This window comes from Gopherus evgoodei, chromosome 1 (genome assembly GCF_007399415.2).
Source record: "Gopherus evgoodei ecotype Sinaloan lineage chromosome 1, rGopEvg1_v1.p, whole genome shotgun sequence".
In the NCBI taxonomy this organism is placed as follows: Eukaryota; Metazoa; Chordata; order Testudines; family Testudinidae; genus Gopherus; species Gopherus evgoodei.
This window is the reverse complement of record NC_044322.1, coordinates 274027286-274053276: the sequence shown is the minus strand read 5'-3', so window position 1 is coordinate 274053276 and position 25991 is coordinate 274027286. Positions and strand designations below refer to the sequence as shown.

The 25991-nt window shown below is 47.3% G+C and overlaps 1 protein-coding gene across 10 annotated transcripts in view; it reads left to right on the top strand.

Annotated features, from left to right (window-relative positions):
- Window positions 1-25991, top strand: part of TCF20 (transcription factor 20) — a 219989-nt gene that overhangs the window by 137217 nt on the left and 56781 nt on the right. For all 10 annotated transcript variants that reach the window (XR_003998373.1, XR_003998374.1, XM_030547727.1 and 7 more), the window contains exon 2: window positions 783-6425. Coding sequence is in view for 8 of the 10 variants with exons in the window: in XM_030547727.1 (XP_030403587.1) it covers window positions 819-6425 (5607 nt within the window). In the remaining 2 variants the exon portion in view is untranslated. The remainder of the gene's footprint in view (window positions 1-782; window positions 6426-25991) is intronic.

Below are 25991 nucleotides of genomic sequence, written 5' to 3'. Positions count from 1 at the left end.
AGGTGGATAGCTGCGGCAATCTAATTGGATGTGACTTTCCATCCATTAGAACCAAGGAAGCTTTGGTTGAGAGTCTAGGTGGGGGAATACAATTACTTTCTTGGAGTGCTGCATCTCATCCATGTTTCGTCATAGAGATGCTTGAGTATAGTGAACAGAGATGTATTTGGGTGAGTTGTTGACTGTCCCTGTGCAGTTTCCCAGATAATTTTGATTTTAGGGCCCTCTTTGATCTTGTCTCATTTACATCTGGATTGACTTCTAATGGAGGATGTTTGGAGAGAGGCTTCTTGGTCTCTGGATATTTTTTCTTACTAAAGGTTTCAATAATTTATATAATTTTTGCCATTAGTTCAGACTTCCACAGTAGTAACAAAATACAGTTACTCCACTCTGAGCATCTCCTGGCCTATAAGGGAGAATTTAGGGGTGGGAATCAGTGTTACTGAAATAGGAGTCATTCTCTCACTTGAATTGGTTTAGCGAAATGTTTAGTCCTTCTGAGGGACACAACCCAATTGCTGATAGTAGGTAGGAGCCTTTATAAAATGCATTAATGTTGGAATGCTGCTGTAACTAGGTAGGAAGTGATGAACACCTTTGACTTCTCAACACAAATGGGAATCCTATTTCCTCAGTTACCAGGGGTGGCTAAGGTGTTAAGCATTGATAGAACTGCATGGTAGGAGAGGTGTTAAATTTGAATTACTGCAGTTTTATTTTACTGATGATATGACTGGGAGACGTGTATTTGCCAACTTTTTTTTTTTCTTTTTTTCCAGGAGGGCTATTGAGGGGTCACTCTGGTGCTGAACAGCATGCAGTCCTTTCGGGAGCAAAGCAGTTACCACGGAAACCAGCAGAGCTACCCACAGGAAGTGCACGGGTCATCCCGGCTAGAAGAATTTAGCCCCCGTCAGCAGGCCCAGATGTTCCAGAGCTTTGGAGGAGGTGCTGGCAGTGGGCGTCGGGGAGCAACAGCAGCATCTGCAGCAATGGCTGGTGAGAGCTCAGGACACCAGAGCTACCAAGGTTTTAGAAAAGAAGCAGGAGAGTTTTACTACATGGCCTCCAACAAGGATGCAGTGGCAGCAGGCGGGCAGCAGCCACCTCAGCGCAGGCCATCTGGACCAGTGCAGAGCTACGGGCCACCGCAAGGAAGCAACTTTGGGAGCCAGTACGGGAGCGAGGGACACGTGGGCCAGTTCCAAACACAGCATTCAGCCCTTGGGGGTGTATCTCACTATCAGCAGGATTATACTGGTCCTTTCTCTCCAGGAAGTGCCCAGTATCAGCAGCAGGCTTCCAGCCAGCAGCAGCAGGTGCAACAGTTGAGACAGCAGCTCTATCAGTCCCATCAGCCTTTACCACAGGCATCCAGCCAGCCTGCATCTAGCGCCTCCCACTTGCAGCCAATGCAGCGTCCATCTGCCCTGCCTTCCTCTGCTTCTGGGTACCAGTTAAGAGTGGGTCAATTCAGCCAGCACTATCAACCCCCTGCTTCTTCCTCTTCCTCTTTCCCTTCCCCACAGCGTTTTGGGCAGTCTGGGCAGAACTATGATGGCAGTTACAGTGTGAATTCTGGTTCACAGTATGAAAGCCATGCTGTAGGTTCTAATTCACAGGGGTATGGGACTCAATCTAATTACAGCTTTCAGACTCAGCCGATAAAAAGTTTTGAGCAATCTAAGATGCCCCAGGGTGGACAGCAGGGGCAGCAGCAACAGCACCCCTCACAGCATGTAATGCAGTACTCAAATGCTGCCACCAAGCTATCTCTTCAAAGTCAAGTGGGACAGTACAGCCAAGCTGAAGTCCCTGTGAGATCACCCATGCAGTTCCATCAGAACTTCAGTCCTATATCCAACCCATCTCCAGCTGCCTCGGTGGTCCAGTCTCCAAGCTGCAGCTCTACCCCATCACCCCTCATGCCAAGTGGGGAAAACCTCCAGTGTGGGCAAGGCAATATGTCGATAGGCTCTAGAAATCGAATTTTACAGATGATGCCTCAGCTTAGCCCAACACCATCCATGATGCCGAGCCCCAATGCTCATGGTGGAGGATTCAAGGGATTTGGGCTGGAAGGACTTCAGGAGAAGAGACTTACAGATCCAGGGCTGAGTAGCCTAAGTGCTTTAAGCTCTCAAGTGGCCAACCTTCCTAACACAGTCCAGCACATGTTACTTTCAGATGCCTTGGCACCTCAGAAAAAAAGTTCCAAAAGGTCATCGTCGTCTAAAAAAGCTGACAGTGGCACCAACTCAGAAGGCTCCTCCCAGGCAGAGGAGCAGCTTAAGTCTCCCATGGCAGAGTCCCTCGATGGTGGCTGCTCTAGCAGTTCAGAGGACCATGGAGAGAGAGTCAGACAGCTGAGTGGCCAGAGCACTAGTTCTGACACTACCTACAATCGGGGTAACTTAGAGAGATCCAACTCGTCACCAGCACAAGGCTCTCAAAATGAGCCAGCCAAACTCAGTTCCAGCCCTGCAGTTAGGGAAGATGTGGGTTCCCCGGGTGAAAAGGAAGTCCTGATAGCAGTGGAGGCCACCCCAAAGGTGAACGAAAAGACAGTTGGGGTGATAGTCTCTCGGGAGGCCATGACAGGCCGAGTAGAAAAATCAGGCGGGCAGGATAAATCCTCACAAGATGATGCTCCTCCAGCTACCCAAGCACCTCCTGGTGCCAGTGGAATAAAAGAAACTGGACAGGTGTTGTCACAGTCAGAGCCTCAAGGAGGGAGCAAAGGGAGTAAAAGTGGGGATAACAATACTAACCACAATGGAGAGGAAAACAGCCAGCCTGGCCATGCAATCGTTGGCTCAACTTTTCCTGGCAGAACAGAACCTTCCAAATCGCCTGGCAGTTTGAGGTACAGCTATAAGGACAATCTTGGCGCTGGCATGCAGAGAAATATTGGTGGCTTTCCTCAGTATCCTTCAGGTCAAGAAAAAGGGGATTTTCCAGGGCATAGTGAGCGAAAGGGCAGGAATGAGAAGTTTCCCAGTCTTCTGCAGGAAGTCTTGCAGGGTTACCACCACCACCCAGAGAGAAGATATGCTAGGAATGTACAAGAACATCCAGGCATGGCTGGAAGCCTGGAAGGAGCCATGAGACCCAACATTCTAATTAGTCAAACCAATGAATTAACCAATAGGAGTTTCCTAAATAAAAGCCTAGGGTCTCTCCTGGAAAGTCCTCACTGGGGCCCATGGGATAGGAAATCAAGTGGCACCGCTTCTGAGATAAAACAGATCAATCTGGCTGACTATCCTATCCCTAGAAAGTTTGAGATAGAGTCACAGTCTTCAGCCCATGAAGGGGGAGCACTCTCAGAGAGAAGATCAGTAATCTGTGACATATCTCCATTAAGGCAGCTTGTCAGAGATCCTGGGCCTCACCCAATGGGTCACATAAGTGCTGAGGCCAGAAGTGGGAGGAGTGAACGTCTCACTCCTGGTTTAGGCCAGTCAGTCATCCTCCCTGGTGGCCTGGTGTCCATGGAAACAAAGTTGAAGTCTCATAGTGGGCAAATAAAAGAGGAAGATTTTGAACAGGCCAAGACCTCAGTCAATCTCAACAGTAAAAAATCAGGAGACCATTGTCACCTTGCCAATGTTAAGCATGAGTCTTTCCGAGGCAATGCCAACCCTGGAGCTGCAGCCCCTGATTCTACTCCAGACTACATCTCCCAGCAGGACAGTAGATCAACCCAACTAAGACGAGCACCTGGAAGAATGGGAAGCAGCAGAGAGGGCATGAGGGGTAAATCGCCTTCTCAATATCAAGATCTGGCTGACAAACTGAAGATGTCACCAGGCAGGAGCAGAGGCCCAGGAACGGACCTTCACCACATGAATCCACACATGACACTGTCTGAGAAGGTCAGCAGGGCTTCTTTGCATTCTCCCTTCCCCCCGAACTCTGAAGGCTCATCTTTGGCTTCGGCATATCACACAAACACTAGGTCTCATGCTTTCGGTGACCCTAACCAAAGTTTGAATTCCCAGTATCATTACAAAAGGCAGATATACCACCAGCAGCAAGAAGAATACAAAGATTGGAGCAGCAGTTCTGCACAGGGTGTGATTGCTGCAGCTCAGCACAGGCAGGAAGGAGCAAGGAAGAGTCCAAGACAACAGCAGTTCCTTGAGAGAGTTAGGAGTCCCTTGAAAAATGACAAGGAAGCAATGATGTATATCCAGGCTAGCTCTTACCATGATACTGGAAGCCAAGAAGCTGGGCGCTGTCTCATAGGAAGTGATGGTACACAAAACAAATGCTCCGAATTAAAACATGGTGGCCAGAAGATGCAGCAACAGGAATCTGGTTGGGATCTCTCCCGGCAGATCTCTTCTGCCAAGAACAGTGGGCCTCTAGGAGCAACCAATCAAAAAAGGTTTTGCTCTCAAGATAGTGATGGGCATAGGCGGGAGGAATCTGCGGATTTGCCCAAACCTAGTAATGCGATGCTGAGACTCCCTAGCCAGGAAGACCAGTCTCCTCAAAACCCCTTAATTATGAGAAGGAGGGTTCGTTCTTTCATTTCTCCTATTCCTAGCAAAAGACAGTCGCAAGATATGAAGAACAGTGGCACAGAAGATAAAGGGCGACTGCTTCCCCCCTCAAAGGAAGGAGCTGACAAAGCATTCAACTCCTATACACACTCATCTCTAAGCCAAGATGCTGGCAAACCACTCCCAAAGGGAGACTCCTCCAAGGATCTCCAAAGTCCTGACAACAGGAATTGCCCTGCTGTTTCTCTCACAAGCCCGGCTAAGACCAAAATATTGCCCCCACGGAAGGGGCGGGGATTGAAACTGGAAGCTATTGTTCAAAAGATTACATCCCCCAACATCAGGAGAAGCGTTTCCTCCAATAGTGCTGAAACTGGTGCAGATGCAGTCACCCTTGACGATATCCTGTCCCTCAAATGTGGACCACCTGAAGGTGGGAGTTTGGTAAGTCATGGACCAGAGACAGAAAAAAGAAAAGGGGAGACTGTGTCAGATCCAGTGGGGCAAGTGAGCCAGGAATTGACTAATGAAACATCTCTACCAAGATCTTCAGAAGAGTGGCACAGTAGTGGAGATGACAAAGTCAAGAAGGAGACACCTGAAGTTGCTAGTGTCAGTAAAGAGGTATCTGGGGCCAATGTTGCCACACCACCGTCGCAGAAGTCTGGTAGTCAAGGACGATCAGATGGATCCTTAAGTGGAGTTGGAACTCTGATGTTTCTTGACTCAAAAACAGTTTCTCCTTCCAGTATGTTGATTTCTGAACCAAACCCAAAGTCTGAAGAAAAAGATGGAGATGTGACAAATATTTCACCTAAGCCAGATGGCTTCCCTCCAAAGGGATACTTCCCCTCTGGAAAGAAAAAGGGAAGGCCTATTGGTAGCGTAAACAAGCAGAAGAAGCAGCAGCAGCCGCCACCACCACCTCCTCCTCCAACAGTGCCACTACCACCACAGCCATCAGAAGGAACAAGAGGTGGAGAACCAAAACCTAAGAGACAAAGGAGGGAGAGGAGGAAACCTGCAGCACAACCACGAAAGCGGAAAACTAGACGTTCCACTCCAATTGTGGAACCTCAAGAACCAGAGATCAAGCTGAAATATGCCACCCAGTCGCTGGATAAAACTGACACCAAGAACAAGTCCTTTTTCCCATACATTCATGTGGTAAACAAATGTGAGATAGGTGCTGTGTGCACAATCATCAATGCAGAGGAAGAAGAGCAGAACAAGTTGGTGAGGGGCCGAAAAGGACAAAGGTCACTGACGCCCCCTCCTAGCAACACTGAGAGCAAAGTTCTGCCCACCTCAACTTTCATGCTGCAAGGCCCAGTGATAACTGAGTCTTCTGTCTTGGGGCATCTGGTTTGCTGCCTGTGTGGAAAGTGGGCCAGTTACCGCAACATGGGAGACCTCTTTGGGCCTTTCTATCCCCAGGATTATGCAGCTACACTGCCCAAAAACCCACCTCCCAAGAGGGCCTCAGAAATGCAAAGCAAGGTCAAGGTACGACACAAAAGTGCTTCTAATGGCTCCAAGACCGATACAGAAGAGGAAGAAGAACAGCAACAACAAAAAGAACAGAGAAGCCTGGCTGCCCACCCCCGCTTTAAGAGGCGGCATCGCTCTGAGGATTGTGGTGGGGCCCCTCGGTCACTTTCAAGGGGAGCTGCTTGTAAGAAAGCAACCACTGAGGGTGGCAGTGGCAGTGAAAAGACTCCCTTGGACTTAAAAGCCCCCATGCCCACTTCAGAAGGTGGCCCTGAGCTGGAGTTACAAATTCCTGAACTACCTCTTGACAGCAATGAATTTTGGGTCCATGAGGGTTGTATTCTCTGGGCCAATGGAATCTACCTGGTGTGTGGCAGGCTCTATGGGCTGCAGGAAGCTGTGGAAATAGCACGAGAGATGGTGAGTACTAGAATTTACTATGTATTGATGGATGAAAAGTTTTTCCTTTTGCAACCATAGAATTTTCCCCTTCTTGTAATATGCTTTTTTCTTTCTGCTATACCTCAAGCATCCATGTTTCCTCTCTATATAAATCTTCAATAGTTCCCTTTTGATGGAGAGTAAAAATCCTACCTGAGGTCACCTACTGAAATTTACTTTGGGATGAGATTTTTAAAGCCACGTGGAGGCTTTGGATGCTCTAGTACCTTTTTAATTTTAATGAGAATTAGTTGTCTAAGAGATGTGTATATCCATGAAGGTCTCAGCCTTGTTCTTTATCTAGTTTCTATTAAATACTGATTAATATCCTACAACCACAAAAGTGTAGGTGTTGCCTTTGTTGTAGGGAGGCCATTGAGACTAGCTAGTGGTGCTGCAAGCCTGGATCAGGGTGTATTGTGTGTATTGATGAGCTTCGAAAAGAGTACTGTCTAGTCCTTATTGGCCAGAAAGATAGTTACCAGGATGTGAGGTCTTGGGGATGTCTATATAGATTCCCAGGCCAGAAAGAGCCATTGTGATCATCTTGCCTGACCTTCTGTGTAACACAGGCCATAGATCTTCCCTGAAATAATTCCGAAAGTATATCTTTTTAGAAAAACATCCAATCTTGATTTATAATCTGCCAGTGATGGAGAATTCACCAAGAACTTGGATAAACTGTTCCAATGGTTAATTACTCTCACTGTTAAAACGTAATGCCTTATTGCCAGTCTGAGTTGGTCTGTCTTCAACTTCCAGCCACTGGATTGCTTTATAGCTTTCTCTGCTCAATTGAAGAGCATGTTATTAAATAACTGTTCCCCAGGTAGGTACTTAAGGACTATAATCAAGTCCCCACCCCCCAATAACCTTTTCTTTCCTAAGCTAAACAGATTCAGCTCCTTATGTCTGTCTTTACAGGGCATGTTTTCTAATCTTTTAATCATTCGTGTGGTTCTTCTCTGAACCCTCTTCAGTTTATCAACATCCTTCTTGAATTATGAACACTAGAACTGGACACAGTATTCCAGAAGTGGTCGTACCAGTGCCAAATACAGAGGCGAAATAACCTTTCTTCTTCAAGTGATTGCTCATATCCATTCCAGTTAGGTGTGCGCACCGTGCGTGCACGTCCGCCGGAAACTTTTTACCCTAGCAACTCCAGTGGGCCGGCAGGTCGCCCCCTTGAGTGGCGCCGCCATGATATATACCCCTGCCGGCCCGCCCGCTCCTCAGTTCCTTCTTACCGCCGTGTCGGTTGCTGGAACTGTGGAGTGCGGCTTGCTGTCCTCCACGTCCCTAGCTCTCCTTCGTTACTGTCAATAGTTGTCGTTGTAAATAGTTTAATAATACAGTTAGAGTTGTATAGTAATTAGTAGTTATTGTATATAGTTTATAGAACTTATTCGCGGGTTGGGCCGTTGCCCTTCCCGGCGCCCAGCAACTGGCCCATGCCTGGTTCGCCGGGCTTCAAGCAGTGCTCGGCCTGCAAGAGGCCGATGCCAACTAGCGATCCCCATGACGCGTGCCTGAAGTGCCTCGAGGAATCGCATATCGCCGAGAAGTGTCGCATCTGCAAGGCCTTTAAGCTTCGAACAAAGAAAGAGAGAGATCAAAGACTGCGGACTCTCTTGATGGAAGCGGCACTGAATCCGGTACCATCAGCGCAGCCGGCCACCTCTACACCGGCACCAGACCGCGCCGGCACCAGAAAGACACCCCGGCACCGCCCATCCCCGGCACCGGGATCCGATCAAAGACCCTTGACATGTGCGACATCATCTCGGCAGGCTCGAGTGGAGCGCCTGGCACCTACCTCTGCCGCGGCACCGTCTGCAGGGTTGCCGTCGACTCCGGGCCCGGAAGGTCCGTCGAATCCGGCCCCTCCGAGCTCCCCCTTAAGATCTGGGGTCGAGCCATTAGTCCCGTCCACGCCAGAGACCTTCGCTTTGGCGCGGGACTTGATAGCTCTGACTGAGCCATCCCAGCCTCAACCCCCAGTACGGGTAATCTCCAGAGGCAAGCCGACGTTGAGAGCATCGTCTCTGGAATCTAGGCATCAATCGCTTTCGAGGCCCCGACGACGTGGACACTCGCGCTCTCGGCGCCGCTCGCAGTCCCGGCACCGCTCTCTTGGGTGGCACTGGTCGCACTCGCGGCGCAGGTCACCCTCGGCATCCCTGACGACGGACGCCTCAGATCTGGGCTGGGGGGCGCACAGCGGAACTCTGAGGACACAGGGCCCGTGGTCCCCACAGGAACTGGACCTCCACATCAACATACGGGAGTTGAGAGCGGTCCGTCTTGCTTCTCAAGCGTTCGTCCATCACCTTCAAGGTCGCTGTGTCGCGGTGTTCACCGACAACACAACGACCATGTACTATATCAACAAGCAGGGTGGCATCATATCCTCTCCCTTATGTCAGGAGGCGACGCGGCTCTGGGAATTTTGTATAGCCCATGCCATTCACCTCAGGGCCTCCTACCTACCTGGAGTACGAAACACACTGGCAGATCGCCTGAGCAGATCCTTCCGCTCACACGAGTGGTTCCTTCGCCCGGACGTCGCCCTCTCACTCTTCCAGAGGTGGGGTCGTCCCCGGATGGACCTCTTCGCGTCCAGGGAGAACAGGAAATGCCAGGCATTCTGCTCCTTTCAGGGTCGGGAGACCGGGTCATTAGCGGACGCCTTCCTTATCCCATGGGCGACCCAACTGTTTTATGCGTTCCCTCCGTTTCCGCTGGTCCACAAGGTCCTCCTCAAGGTGCGCAGGGACAGGGCTCGCGTGATTCTGATAGCCCCAGCGTGGCCCAGGCAACATTGGTACCCCATGTTGCTGGACCTCTCAATAACCAACCCAGTTCCCCTCCCCCTTCACCTGGATCTGATCACCCAGGACCACGGCAGGCTCTGTCACCCGGACCTTCGGTCTCTGCATCTCACGGCGTGGCTCCTGCGTGGCTGACCAGCTCTGAGTTACGCTGCTCTAGCCCGGTTCAGGAGGTTCTCCTGGGCAGTAGGAAGCCTTCCACTAGAGCTACGTATTCAGCCAAGTGGAAGCGTTTTTCCTGCTGGTGCTCGGAGAAGGGTTTTCTCTCTATGGAGGTTTCCATCGCCAATATTTTGAACTACATCTGGTCCCTCAAGGTCCAGGGTCTGGCGATATCATCCCTTCGGGTTCACCTAGCGGCCATCTCCACCTTTCATCCGGGAGGAGATGGCCGTTCTGTCTTCCCCCACCCTATGGTGGCAAGATTCCTGAAGGGGCTGGAACGTCTCTACCCACAGGTCCGTCCCCCTGCCCCTTCATGGGATCTCAACCTCGTTCTGGCTCGGCTCATGGGCCCTCCATTTGAGCCGTTAGCGACTTGCTCCCTGCTCTACCTCTCCTGGAAGACCGCCTTTCTAGTGGCCATCACCTCAGCTAGACGGGTGTTGGAACTCCGGGCTCTCACGGTAGACCCCCCGTATACGGTCTTCCATAAGGACAAAGTGCAGCTGAGACCGCACCCTGCCTTTCTCCCTAAGGTGGTCTCAGCCTTTCACATTAACCAGGAGATCTTCCTTCCCGTCTTTTTCCCAAAGCCCCATTCGTCCCGCAGGGAGCAACAACTCCACTCGCTGGATGTCCGTCGGGCACTAGCGTTTTATGTGGGGAGGACCAAACCGTTCTGCAAGTCCCCCCAACTCTTCGTGGCGATAGCGGACCGTGTCAAGGGCCTTCCTATTTCCTCACAGAGGATATCCTCCTGGGTAACGTCCTGTATCAGGACCTGTTATGACTTGGCTCACATCCCTACGGGCCGTGTGACTGCAAACTCTACCAGGGCGCAGGCGTCATCACTGGCTTTCCTTGCCCGAGTGCCGATCCAAGAGATCTGTAGGGCGGCGACCTGGTCATCAGTCCACACTTTCGCTTCCCATTACGCCCTTGTCCAGCAGTCCAGAGATGACGCGGCCTTCGGCTCAGCAGTGCTCCATGTTGCGACTTCTCACTCCGACCCCACCGCCTTGGTAAGGCTTGGGATTCACCTAACTGGAATGGATATGAGCAATCACTCGAAGAAGAAAAGACGGTTACTCACCTTTTGTAACTGTTCTTCTTCGAGATGTGTTGCTCATATCCATTCCACACCTGCCCTCCTTCCCCACTGTCGGAGTAGCCGGCAAGAAGGAACTGAGGAGCAGGCGGGCCGGCAGGGGTATATATCAAGCGCCATGGCGGTGCCACTCTAGGGGGCGACTTGCCGACCCACTGGAGTTGCTAGGGTAAAAAGTTTCCGGCAGACGTGCACGCGCGGCGCGCACACCTAACTGGAATGGATATGAGCAACACATCTCGAAGAACAACAGTTACAAAGGTGAGTAACCGTCTTTTCTACTCCTACTCAAGATTCGTCTGTTTATGCATCCCAGGGTACGTCCACACTACCTGCCAAATGGGCAGGTAGCAATCAATCTATCGGGGATAGATTATCGTGTCTAGATAAGACACGATAAATCGATCCCCGAACACGCTCCCTGTCAACTCCGGAACTCCGCCTCTCCAGGGCGAGAGGCAGAAGTGGAGTTGACGGGGTGGCTGCGGCCATTTATCCCGTGCCATGAGGATGGGAGGTAAGTCGAAATAAGATACATTGACTTCAGCTATACTAGTCTTGTAGTAGAAGTTGTGTATCTTACATCAAACACCTCTCTTCCCCCCAGTGTAGACCAGGCCCAAGGATTACAGTAGCCCTTTTAGCCACAATGTCACACTGGGAACTCATGTTTAGCTGATTAGCCACCTCGAACCCCAGTTCTTTTTCAGAGTCACTGCTTCCCTCAATATTCCCCCATTCTGTAAGTATGGCCTGCTTTCTTTTGCTCCTAGATGTATACATTTACATTTTAGCTATATTAAAACATGCATTGTTTGCTAGCACCCAGTTTACCAAGCAATCAAGATCACGCTGAATCAGTGACCTGTCCTCTTCATTATTTATCACTCCCCCAATTTTGCATCATCTGCAAGCTATCATTGATTTTGTTTTCTTCCAAGTCATTGATACAAACTTTAAATAGCGTGGGGCCAAGAACCAACAATCCCTGCAGGACTCCATTAGAAACATATCTGCTCGATGATGATTCCTCAATTACATTTAGAGAAGTATCAGCTGGTTTTTAATCTATTTAGTGCGTGTCATGTTAATTGTATATCATTCTAATTTTTAATCAAAATGTTATGTGGTATCAAGTTAAATGCCTGACAGAAGTCTAAGTATATTGCATTAGTGCTATTACCTTTATCAACCAAACTTGTAATCTCATCTAAAAAAGTACCAAGTTAGTTTGGCAGGATCCCTTTTTCATAAACCCTTGATGAATGACATTTAATTATATTACTCTCCTTTAATTCTTTATTAATCGAGTCCCATATTATCCACTCCATTATTTTTCCTGGAATAAATGTTAGATTGATAGTCCTATAATTACCTGCAGCATCCCATTTACCCTTTATAATATTGGCACAACATTAGCTTTATTCCATTCTTCTGGACTTCCCTGGTGCTCTAAGATTTATTGAAAATCATGTTAACAGTCCAGGAGCTCCTCAGCCCACTCTTTTAAAACTCTTGGATACAAGTTATCAGGACCTGCTGACTTCAAAAATGTCTAACTTTAGTAGCTGCTATTTCACATCCATCTGATACTGGTAGAACTGAAAGGGTGTTCTCATCTAATTATGAGACTATATCATCTGTTTTTTTCCAAATACAAACCGAAATGCTTATTGATAACATCTGCGTTTTCTGCATTATTATTAATAATTCTACTGTTTCCATATAGCAATGGACCAATGTCGTTGTTAGGATTCTTTTTGTTCCCAATATACTTAAAAACTCCTCCTTATTGTCCTTAACTCTGCTGACTATAGATTTCTCTGTGGTCCTTTGCTTCCCTTAGCAATTGTCTTCAATTCCTAACTGATGATTTATATTTATACTCTCAACTTCCCTTTCTTCCATATGTTATGGTTTGTTGTGTGTGGGATTTTTTTTTGGTTTTTTTTTTTTTTTTTTTTAATAGTTGCCGTCCCTTCCCCTCTAAACCAGCTCAGATTTTTAATCAGCATGGGCTTCCTCCATTGTGGCTCATTGGACATCTAGTAAATTCTCAGTTATTCACTCTTTTTTCCTGAGCTGGTTCTATCACCGAGCTGCTTTGGCTCATAATTGTTTTCAGCTTTGTGAAATTGGGCCCTTTTAAAACACCCAAGAGTGTGCGTGTATATATTTGCGCACACGTGTGTATGTGTAAATATATTACTGATTTGGACTTTTATATTGTGCAAGCAGAATAATGTCAAATTACCTAAACTGTCATTAATTTTTAGTTTTGCGATCAGCTCCTCTTGAGGAGGTCTAATATAGAATTCCCCCATTTTGGTTGCAACACTTTTTTACAGTTAGGAAACTGTCATCTAGAATATTTAGAGTTCCAAGGATGTCTTAGTAGTGACAGCATGAGACCTCCAGCACGTCACTCAAATTGAAGTCCCTCACGATCATGCAACTTTTTTCCTATGTATTTATAGGTAGGTGCGTAAAGTGCTGGTCATTCTTTTCCCTAACATGATTTGGTGTTCCAGGTTCCCTGAAGTAATCTTTTATCTATTGGCTATCCTGTGATGCTATGCCATTAGTTCAGATATGAACCATCGCAAATAGATTTTTGTCTGTTGACTTCAGAAACCTATCCAATCTTAAGGTAGTGTCTTATGTCTTGGCTCTGGGAAGGGTGTAGCGTGCCAGTTCTAGGAAAAACAAGTTACAGGATCCCCTGGTTGTAGATAACGATGTGTATTGCTAGGAGTGGGAGATTAACACTTGAAACAACTGGAATTGCAGTAGTACAGGGGCAGGCTTCCCTCCTCTTTCATTCCTGTCACGATTCTCAAAACTTTTTCATATCTTCCTCCATCCAGGTCCTGTCTCTCGCAGAGACCTGGGCTCTTTGGCTGACGTTGCCTCTGAAACTGCCTTATGTTATGGAGGCCTCTCCTTTCCTCAGGCCATGTCTAATGCTATGGGGACTATACTAGAATAACTATGGCTCTGTACATGTGCTGGTATAACCTTGTATTCTAAACACAGCCTAAACCAGTGGAAGGGGTTTTTCCATCAGTGTAGGAACACTGTCTCCTTGAGTGATGGTAGCTAGGTTGATGGAAGCATCTATGCTGGAGGTTTCATTGGCATAGCTATGTTTCTGTGGGCTGAGGATTTTTCATACCTCTGAGTACCATAGCTATGCTGACCTAAATTTTAAATTTAGACAAGGCCTTACTCCTTTGACCCTGAATCAGACCATTGCAGAAGAGGTTGTGGGTGTTGGATTTCTTTCTCATTTCTGTTGTGTCCAACTCCACCCTACTCCTTCCCATTATTTTTACTCTTTTGACTAGTACTACTTCTGCTCATTTCCACTTCCCTCCATGTTGCTATCATCTACTGTCCACCACTCTTTCCCAGTCAGACTTCCTCTCTGATTTTGACTCTTGGCTGTCTCTCTCTCATCTGCTCTTTACAATCTCCCACTCTCCTCCTGGGTGACTGACTCCTGCTTCCATGTTGATAACAATTCAACCTTTTTCCTTGCCCTCACCTTGTTTTCATTCACCCTGCAGCCCTGGTTCAGTTCTTCCACTCATCAAAAAGGCTGTTCACTGGACTCTGTCTTCACTAAGCACTACATGCTTGTGTGCATGCACACTCTCTTTATTGCTGAATTCCCCCTCTCTGATCCCTTTCAGTATCGCCCAAGTGCCCCACCCATGTCCCTTGTCGCTTGGCTCTTCTGTGACTTCTAATTCATGAGCATTGGTGACTTCTCATCTGCTTGGAGCCATCTCCTACTTACCTTTCTTATACTGATACGGTGGCTGATTCTCTATGCGTCATTCTCCTCTGTTCTTTACTGTTTTGCGCTGTCTCCCATTGTAAGGTCCACCCTGCCATCTTCCAGTCCTGTCTGACTCCCAGCATCCACTGGTTCTGCACCTGTTCTCTCACTGCGATGGATGTTTGAGAAATCCCATGACTAGGCTGTCTTGCCCCACTACAGGTTCATCTTTTGCTTCTATTCTGCCATCATCTTAGCTAAACAACTTTACTTCTTCACCTTAATTGAATCCCACACTTGCAGTCCCAGCTACCTTTGTTTTGCTCTTCAAGTTTCCCATCTCCCTCCTTCCCTTATCTCTCTGCACAAGATTTTGCTGATTTCTTCTCTGTGTGTGTGTGTGTGTGTGTGTGTGTGTGTGTGTGTGTGTGTGTGTGTGTGTGTGTGTGTGTGTGTGTGTGTGTGTGTGTATATATATAGACAAAATACAATGTGATTTTTTTTCCTCCTCCTCTCAGCTGTGCTGCCTACAACTCTCTCTCCTTTCTCCCAGACCCAGAAGTTTCTCATCTGTTCTTCTCCTTTAACCCCTCCCCTTGCTCCAGTGATCCTTTCCCCTCCCATCTGCTGATCTTCCATTCACTGACTTTCATCCCTCCCCCTTACTCTTCCCTTTTAGCATCTGATCTCTGGGTCTTCTCCTTCACAATACAAGCATGCTTTAGTCTCTCCCATCTTAAAAAAACAAAAAAAAACAAAAAACACTCTTGATCTCACTTACATCTCCAACTACCTTCCCCACCGAATGTGCTGTCCTACAGTTTCTATCTGGAGTTCCTCTCCTTTTCTAAACCCCTCCAACTGGTGGTCTGCTCCTTGCACTCCACTGAAACTGCTCTTGCGAAAGTTTATAATCCCTTTTTAGCCAAAGCTCAGAACTGGTACTCTATCAGTCTCCTTGACCTCTCAGATGACTTTGATATCATCTGCCATGCTCTTTTTCTTGAAATCTTGTCCTCCTTTGGCTTCTGTGATTGTCCTGTCCTGGCTCTCCTCCTACCTCTCTCGTTGCTCCTTTAGTGTGACCTTCAGAGGATCCTTTTCATCCCCCTTCCAACTTTGTGGAGGCTCCACAGGGCCTGTCTTTGGTCCCTGTGATGTGTTGGACCCCCCCTCCGTCTGAGATGCCACCTGATGTGCTGGGGTCCCTCTGGTTCTGCCCATTCCACCAGCCTGGATTTCTTGACCCTGTCCTAGCAGTGCCAGGCCCTCAAGCCTTCTTCAGCACACATACACAAGTAGGGACACACAGACATTATCAGCTCTACGTGGGAGGAATCAGCTCATGGATTCACCCAGCACTCACGAGCACACCTTCTTTGAGGAGTAAACCCAAAATAATATTGTCTTGCACTATATAGAAAGATCTGCACAGTGCAAGCTCATAAAAATTTGCACTCTCCCATGGGTGGAGAGAGAGTTGCACAGCTTTTTGCTCTCCCCCCTCCCCCAGATATGAATTGCACAGACGGGGTTTTGAAATGAGCAAGAAATAAATTGATTAACTACAGAAGGTAAATTTTAGGTGATTGTAAGGGATAGCAAACGGAACAAAGCAGATTACTGAGCAGTGAAAACAAAACACGCAAACTAAGTTTAATACACTCAAGAAACAGGTTACAAAATGTAATTTCTCACCCTAAATGTTGTTTTAGGCAAGTTGCAGGGTTTCTGTAGCTTAGAATTCCAGTTATTTCTCTTTACAGACTGGACCCCTGTCTCAGCGTGTACTCAACCCTGCCTTTCCCTTTAGGTGTTTTTAGCAGTCTTCCTTCCTGGGCAGGCAATGGAGTAGAGTCCTGATTGCCCTCCTTCCCAGATTTAAGTAGGATTTACATAAGGCGGGAACCCTTTGTTTCCAGTGGAAAAATACTAGCAGTGTCCAAAGTGGTACTCTGTACCAGGTGACATCAGATGACCCTGCAGTGTCAAAGCAACATCCCAGGAAGCTTTTCAGAAAGGTGGGAGATTAGTGTCTTCGAAGTTCTGTTGTCCTTCTTAGTGGCCCAATCCAGGCTCATTGCTTACTGTCTGGTGGGCATTCCCCCAAATGCACACCCAGTTGCAATTGTTATATAGTCCAATATTCCTAACTTCAGATACAGAAATGATACAGGCATACATATTGGATAAATACATTCAGTAGGTCGTAACCTTTCCAGTGATGTCTCACGTGACCCATCTTGTATAAAACATAACTTAGTTATGCCATATTCATTTCATAGAACCATATTTCTATGACAAATATGGGGTGTAGCATCACAGTCCCCATCTCTTCTCTCTCTCTCTTCATGTTATCTCTGGGTAATATAATCCACAAACACAACTACTACCATCACTATGCTGATGATTTAGAACTATGTCAGTTTCGTGTCCTGACTAAAATCTTGTTCTGTTTGGCCTTTTCTCGTGGATGTCTAGCCATCAGTTCAAGCTCAGTGTGGCTAAAACAGAGCTCCTAATTCCCTGCTACCTCCTTTCTCCGTTATTGTCCACCTGGCCCTTAGTTCTGTAACTGGAATGTGATCTTCAGCTCAGACCTCTCAGTAGGTCCTCACATTCAGGCTATGTCTAAATCTTGCTGATTTCTTCTGCATAACATCTTGAACATATGACCTTTCCTGTTCACAGCTAAATCGCTCATCTAGGCTCTCCTTATCTCACATCTTGACTACTGCAACATCATTTTCTCTGGCCTTGACAACGCATTATTGCCCCATAAATAGGCATTCAGAATGCTGCAGAGATTCTTTCTAGCCCATCACTTTGCATCCCTTCAGTGGCTCCCTCTTCTCTTTCACATCAATGAATAAACTGCTCACTTTCAAGGCCTCCTCTTCACAACGTATTCCCGTGCTACTGATCATCCCTCCTTCACAATAAAAATGTCGACGGCTACATCAGATTGGCCTATGAGTCAAGTCTCCAGTTTCCACTTGTTACGTTGTTTTCTTTTTTCAAACAAGCACCTTTGTGCTTTCTTCCATGCTCCCCATCGTGCTTGGGAGTTGCTCCCTGTAAGCATCTGCAAAGTTATCTCATTATCCTCCTCAAAACTCTCCTCTAAACTTTTCTTTTGCTGTGATGCCTACAGAAAACAGTTTTGTCAATGGTTGGGCTGCTGGTGTGCTAAAACTGCTGCCTATCATGCTGACCAATACCGGCTCATTGTTTCCATGTAGAGTCAGAGTTTAAGGGCAAAAGGCGCCACTAGATCATCTAGTCAAGTGATACTCAGGCCTCAGTGGTTCAGGAGCCAAATTTGTTTACCCAAAAGAACCATAGTAGTATGAATTCATTGTTTCATTCATTCTCTCTCTCTAGATATAGAGATTCTCACAGCAAAATGACTGACAAAGTATTAATATTTTATCAACTACAGCTGGTTACTAATATAGTAAAAGCCTCCTAATTGGTTAATAACTGAGATTGATTAATAATTAAATCACAGTGTTTTAATATCGTGCTGCAAAGAGCTGCAGGAGACACATTAAAAAGCCACTTGCCGCTCTGGAGCCTCAGTCTGTCACTGATCTAGTCTGACTTCCTGTGTGTCACAGGCTGTCAACATCACCAGCACCTGCACAACCAAAATTATACCAAAGTATTGCATCCCACAGGAGACTAGATTTCATGCCACACACACAACAGGAGGGACTGAGGTGTGCCAGTGCCTGAGGGTCCCTGCACTGGTAGGGAAATCATTAAGTGAGGGAGACTCAGATAATTCTCACAAATGGCCTGCATTCATGCTGCAGGGGAAGGCTAAATCCACCTGAGGTCAGTGCCAGTCTGATCGTGGAGTAAATTCCTTCCTGACCCCACATATGAGCAAGAACTGGCCAGCCAAGCACTTGCTAGAGAGAATGTTTAGTGCCACCTGAGAGCCCTGACCCTCTCTATCCAGCTGTGACTATACCTGATGCATCAGAGGAAGGAGTTTAAAAAAACAAAAACAAAAAACTGACTCCTGCTGGTGACTGGCTGAAACTCTGATGTATAAGCTTCTAGGAATATAAAATATAAACTGGCATTGAGCCTGGGGCAATTGAGCCTGCTCCTATAATCCCAAGTAACATAGTCGTACAATTGCACTCATAAATTGGTCCATCTCTCTCTCTCAAAACTAATTAAGTTGTTTGCCTCACAACTCCTATTAGGAGGTGGTGCCAGCATCTCATCCCTCTGATGGTTAGGAATCTTCTAATCTCCAGCTTGAATTTGTTCATGTCCAGTTTATATTCATTGTGCCAATGTTGTCCTTTAGCTTAAATAGCTCTTAACCCTTCTCTGTCTGTCTCTATCCATCTGTTGTCTTATGTTCAAATTGTAAGCTGTCAGGGGCAGAGGCAGTCATATTGTTGTGTGTTTTTTGTATGGCATCTAGTACAACGGGGGTCCTGGTCTGTGACTAGCGTTCTTAGATGTTCTAGGTAGTACAGATAACTGCCCTTTCCCCTTCAGCGCCATTGCAACTACTAGGACAGTTACTTTTCCTTAGCAGTTTTTTTAACTTCTTGTCCTACTGCAGTAAAATTGCAATGCCAGACTCTTTCAAGGAAGCAGTACATTGTCTCCCATTCAGTATGGAGAGGGTTACACTCAATATGAAGATTGGAAGGAGAGGATTGAGAAGTGTAGGAGCCACAGGGCATCCTCAGGCATTGGAAAGGCTCAGTTGAACTAGGGTCTATGTTATCTTGCTGCCCAAGGACAGCCTCCTGGCTCAAACAACCCTTATCTTACTTCCTATGCCTGGTGTGTGTATTCTTTCACTCTTCCCTATTCTGCTAGTGCATTTTCTTTCTCACCTCTGACATGCAGTTCATTATTCTTATAATATCAAAGAAGAGAAGACAGGTAATAGTAATGGGGGATTTGATTATTAGAAATATAGATAGTTGGGTTTGTGATGACTGGGAGAACCTCACGGTGAATTGCCTGCTGGAGTTGAAGGTTGCAGACCTCTCGAGACATCTAGACAGACTTATGTGCAATGCTGCAGAATAGCCAGTGGTAGTGGTACATGTAGGTGACATAGGGAAAGATAGGAGAGAGGTCTTGGAGGCCAAATTTAGGCTGCTAGGTAAGAGCTTAAAGTCCAGGACCTCCATGGTACCATTCTCTGAAATGCTTCCCTTTCCACATGCAGGGCTGGTTAGACAGGCAGAATTGCAGGGTCTCAATGTGTAGGTGAGATGGTGTTTGGAGGAGGAATTCAGATTTATTAGGAACTGGGGAACCTTTGGGGAAATGAGGAGCCTATACAGGAAGAATGGACTCCACCTAAACCAAAATAGAACCAGATTGCTGGCATGTAAAATTAAAAAGGTCATAGAGGAGTTGCCGATCCTTGTGCTGTACTATATGCAGCAAGGCTATAGATTACATTTGGAGACAGACAATTGTAGAACACATGGAAAGTGTTAAAATATAAACTGAATGAAAGGAAATGTAAACAAGAGGCTGAAACAGCAGGGCCCTCTGCAACAGTAAAGAAACAGTGCATTGTGACTGGATCATTGCAGCATTTTACAAATATAAGTATTCCATAAAATATTGTGTCAACTGATACCTGTATAGTGGCTAGGGAAACTAAAGTTAAGTGTTTCGTTTTAATTGTGGAAAAATACAGATTTTTGGGAGTGGGGAGGGGGCGTTGTTGAGAATTTTGTTTTTTATCATAGAAAACGAGGATCCCTGTAGGTAAGTGTCTCCAACTCCTGCCTGAACAGAATATTTGAAGGGCATGTCATCTTGCAGTGACTGCATTTAACTTCGACTTTAAGAACGTAATTTCCAGTATAGATACATAACTTAAGTATTATCTACACACATTTCATAATGATTAGGATGAGCAGTGGGTTGTTGGCATTCGGTAGAGATCTTAGGGTACATCTACACTACGGGATTATTCCGTTTTTACTTAAACCGGTTTTATAAAACAGATTGTATAAAGTCGAGTGCATGCTGCCACACTAAGCACATTAATTCGGCGGTATGTGTCCATGGTCCGAGGCTAGCTTTGATTTCCGGAGCGTTGCACTGTGGGTAGCTATTCCGTAGCTATCCCATAGTTCCCACAGTCTCCCCCTGCCCCTTAGAATTCTGGGTTGAGATCCCAGTGGCTGATGGGGCAAAAATCATTGTTGCGGGTGGTTCTGGGTAAATGTCGTCAGTCATTCCTTCCTCTGGGAAAGCAACGGCAGACAATCATTTCGCGCCCTTTTTCCCTGGATTGCGCTGGCAGACGCCATAGCATGGCAACCATGGAGCCCGTTCAACTTTTTTTTTTTTTTTTTTTACAGTCACCGTATGTGTACTGGATGCCGCGGACAGAGGCGATACTCCAGCGCTACACAACAGCATTCTTTTGCTTTTGCATGATAGCAGAGACGGTTACCAGTCGTTCTGTACCGTCTGCTGCCACTGTAAATTGGCAATGAGATGATGGTTATCTGTCCTTCTGTACCATCTGCTGCTATCATGAGTGCCCGTGGCTGAGATCGGCCGGGGGTGCAAAGGCAAAACTGGGAATGACTCCCTGAGTCAATCCCTCCTTTATGGTTTCTAAAAATAGTCAGTGCTGCCTAGAATATGGGGCAAGTGTATCAGAGAGCACAGCTGCTGCGTGTCAGATCCCGCAGAAATGATGAGCTACATGCCATTCACAGGGGGTGCCTCTGCAACAACCCCACCCGTTGCTTCCCTCCTCCCCCAACCTTCCTGGGCTACCATGGCAGTGTCCCTGCCATTTGTGTCATGAAGTTATAAAGAATGCAGGAATAAGAAACACTAACTTGTTACTGAGATAAAATGAGGGGGAGGCAGCCTCCCGGTGCTATGACAGTCCAGGCAGGACATTAAGCGGTGCGGGGGGGAGGCAGGACAGAATGATAGTCCAGGCAAGCTGATGGAGCTCATCCCCCAGTTGCTATGATGAAGATAGTTACCAGCCATTCTGTACCATCTACTGGGAATGACCGGGAGTCATTCCTATTTTCACCCAGGCACCCCCGGCCAGCCTCACCTGAAGCCAGCCAGGAGCGCCGTCACGGGCTGATAAGAAGGACGGTTACCAGTCCTACTGCACCGTCTGCCACCGAGGAGGGGAGAGGAGCGGATACTGCTCTTCACTGCTGCAGCATTGTGTCTACCAGCAGCATTCATTAGACATAGGGTGATATTAAAAGAAGTAAAGAAACGATTTATTTCCCTTTTCTTTCACGTGGCGGGGGGGGGGGGTCAATTGACGAGCTATTCCCTGAACCACACCGGACAATGTGTTTGAACCTACAGGCATTGGGAGCTCAGCCAAGAATACAAATACTTTTCGGAGACTGCTGTGGACTGTGGGATAGCTGGAGTCCTCAGTACCCCCTCCTTCCCTCCATGAGCGTCCGTTTTTAGTCTCTGGCTTCCCATTATGCTTGTCACACAGCACTGTGTAGCCTGTAGATTTTTTTTTTTTCAAACCCTTTGGCATTTTGTCTTCTGTAACGGAGCTCTGATAGAACAGATTTATCTCCCCATACAGCGATCAGATTCAGTATCTCCCATATGGTCCATGCTGGAGCTCTTTTTGGATTTGGGACTGCATTGCCACCTGTGCTGATCAGAGCTCCACGCTGGGCAAGCAGGAAATGAAAATGAAAATTTCACAGGGCTTTTCCTGTTTACCTGGCCACTGCATCCGAGTTCAGATCGCTGTCCAGAGCGGTCACAGTGGTGCACTGTGGGATACCGCCCGGAGGCCAATACCGTCGATTTGCAGCCACACTAACCCTAATCCGATATAGTAATACCGATTTTAGCGCTACTCCTCTCGTCAAGGAGTACAGAAACCGATTTAAAGAGCCCTTTATATTGATATAAAGGGCCTCATAGTGTGGATGGGTACAGCGTTAAATCGGTTTAACGCTGCTAAAATCGGTTTAAACATGTAGTGTAGACCAAGCCTTACATTCCACCCTTTGAACTATTGTGCATATATTGACCCATAGGATCCGTGTAAAGCTGTATGCTCCTCCATGCCCTTTGCCACTTTCTGCAAAGAGGTTGAATTTTGTAAAATTTAAATGTATCTAAAGCCTCAGATCATTAGAAGAGTTTCTACTTTTTCCTTTTAAGTTCAAATTAAAACAATTGTTCCTCTGCCTGGCAGAGCACCACTGCAGAAGTAGCATGCCTAGCCCTGTGGTGGTGGAACTATTTTAAATCAGTAGCTCCTTAAGCACTTGACTTTCAAGTCTGTTTTCCAGAAACTAAAGGTATAAATTGCACAGCCCCTCTAACAGTTCCTCTCACTGAGGAATAGTCACAGAACTAATCCACTCCTTTTTTTACCATTGCACAGAAGTTTACGTGGGATTTTTCAAAGTGCCTAAGTGACTTAGAAGCACAAGTCTGCATTGACATTCAGTGAGACTTGAGCTCTTTAAATTGTTTAAGCCCATCTAAAAATTCCAGCCTGTTCTGTATTGTAAATTGCTTTAGGTATAAACATAGATAAACAACTCAACTGCCAAAATTTTCAAAAAATGTATCATCAGGATCACTTTGGCATTGCCCATTATGGCAGTCCAGTAAAGAATCTGGGTTTTAAGAGGGGTTTTGCTTGCTTTGCTAAATTTACTGCTTCTCATAGGCATAACTTTCTGCCATACTGAACGGGATTGACAGTCCACCAAGAGCTGCTATGTTTAAGTCCTCCTTGAAGGTTCAAAATGATTGTAGTGACATAAGAGACTGTGCGAGTCCATGGGTCAGAGGTCTCAAGTGTAGCTGCTAAGCTTCCTTCAATACTGAAGTACTGACTCCATCCTAGGCTGAAAATCTGCAATTTATGACCAAAGCATTTTTAAGTAGCCATCTAGATTCCTTCCAAACCCTTGGGAATCTACATATCTCAAATAGAGCCAAGAAATTAACCTTTTTGTTCTGGCTATTATGGGGTGGGTTCACTTGGTGTTGAGGAAGGGCCATAACAGAGCTTGTGCTGTTAGATCTGGCCAGGCCTAAATAACATCATTGTAAGATGAGATGACTTACATTTGTCAGAGGAGGTAAAAACTTGGAATAATTCTTCGAATGCTTGCTCATGTTGTCTTCATTCTAGGTATGTGCGCACCCATGTGCACCCTCGTCAGAGATTTTTGCCTTTGTTGTATCTGTAGGACCGGCTGTGGCGCCCCCTTGAGTGCTGCACTCATGTGCCAGTATATTAGGTGCCGCTGGCCATACGCCCTCTCAGTTCCTTCTTAGCACCCATGATGGTTCGTTGGAGCACCTTGTCTTGCATTGTAAGAGTGTTAGCAGTTCTCAATAGTTCATTGTTACCTAACCTTTGTATATAATTGTTAGGTACTTAGTCATTAAGGTAAGTGAGTTTAGTAGTTAGTGTCCTGACTAGGACTTTGCCCTGGAGCGATGCATGACCTGTTCTCTGGGCTTCAAACTGTGTTCCTCATGCAGCAGGCCAGTGCCTATTATTGATCCCCATGACAGCTTTCTGAAGTGCTTGGGGGAGTCCCATAGAAAGGACAAGTGCAGAATCTGTAAGAACTTTTGCCCTAGAACCCAAAAGGAGCACGATATGTGCTTCAGGGCCCTCCTCATGGAGGCTGCACTTCACCCTGCGTTGGAGCCCTCCTGCTCGGATCCCACGCTGAGCACCTTGGCATCAGTGCAGAGCGCACCGCTGGCACCATTCCCCCCTCACCGGTGCCTAAGAAACGGCAAAGGAAGAAGAGCCCCCCGGCACTGGAAAGGAAAGGGATTTTGGGCAAAGGACCTATGTCAGGCCTGCCCTGGGGTTTCACAGGGTTACTGCTGAGGTCAGATAACACTCCCGCCCCCCGCCAGGTATCCAACTCCTAGGAGTGGCAGAGGACCCTAGGGCCCTTGTTGCCTGAAGCAGCCCCAGTGGCTAAAGAACAAGCAAGCTGTCTGACACCGCAGACCCTTCACCAACACGGGACTCGGCTAAGATCCCAACACCTAAGGGCAAGTCGATGATGGCATCACTGCCCCATAGGGCAGTGGAGCACCTTCGGTCCCTGAACTGCAGGTGTAGTTCCCCATCTCTGTGGTCTCAGTCTCCAGTCAGAAAACCTTGGTCCCCGACGCCGTGCTCTCCATCTGCAAGACATGGGACACCGGAGTCAAGGCACCGGTCCCTGTATCACCAGTACTGGTGAGCTTCCTGCCAAAGATCGCCACTGCACAGGTCACCTTCACACAGATGGGCTCCCAAACGTCGGTCCAGGATCACTCTCTGTCATGGCACCAGTCTCTTTCCCCCTCCAATACCGCTTGTCGGGCAGGCACCGACCCTTACCTCACAGGTCACTGACCAGGGTCAGTTGAGAGACTCAGGCCTCGATGGCTCCGCCCTGGTCAGTAGAAGGGCAGTGGACCAAGTCAGACTGGGAGTTCAGCCTCTCGCCAAGGAGGGGTGATTCTCTGCCAACCCGCAAGACTGGAGCAGCTCCAGCAGCAGCAGCATGGCAGCAGGTTCAATGGTCTGCTCAATGGCCATACTGGAACCCATGGGGTGTGCCTATGATGCTGGTCTCATATTCCCACCAGTCCTCCTTGTCTGCCTCAGACAAACTGCCCCAACGCTACCGGCACCAGAGTCAGAACACGCTACTGAATCTGATGCAGGGGCAGCACATCAGATTCCAGTATATAAGGAGCTGTCCCTGGAGCAGGAAGGGGAACCCCTGCTCCTACCCCCCCAAACAGTCAGTCGTTATCCCTGGACGATGCAGTGACGGGTTCCTCCCAAACAGGTGGTGGTCCCCCCAACAACTTCAAGAAGCACCAAAACCTCCTTGAAAGAGTAGCTACCAATTAAGGAGATCACAGAGGAGTCTGAACTCCTCTTTAACATTATATCCTCCACCACCCCAGCCTGGGTCATGCTGCCCATCCGCTTGGGGGTCCTTAAGATTGCCAAATCACTGTAGCAGACCCCCTTTTCCGTTCTGCCTACTTCTAAGAAGGTGGAAAAGAAGTATTACATCCCTAAAAAAGGGTTCGAATATCTGTACACGCACCCTCCAGGGGTATCACTGGCCATGTCTGCTGTTAATGAAAGGAACAGGCAGGGCTAAGTCATTGGCATGCCAAAAAAACAAAGATGCCAAGAGACTGGACTTATTTGGCAGAAAGATTTATTGAATGGCCAGCCTGCAATTTTGGGGTCTAACCACCAAGCCCTGTTAGGTACAATTCTTCTTCGAGATGTGTTGCTCATATCCATTCCAGTTAGGTGTGCGCGCCCGCCGGAAACTTTTTACCCTAGCAACTCCAGTGGGCCAGCAGGTTGCCCCCCAGGAGTGGCGCCGCCATGGCGCTTGATATATACCCCTGCCGGCCGCTCCTCAGTTCCTTCTTGCCGGCTACTCCGACAGTGGGGAAGGAGGGTGGGGGTGGAATGGATATGAGCAACACATCTCGAAGAAGAACAGTTACAAAGGTGAGTAACCGTCTTTTCTTCTTCGAGTGATTGCTCCTATCGATTCCAATTAGGTGAATCCCAAGCCATACCTTGGCAGTGGGGTCGGAGTGAGAAGTCGCAACATGGAGCA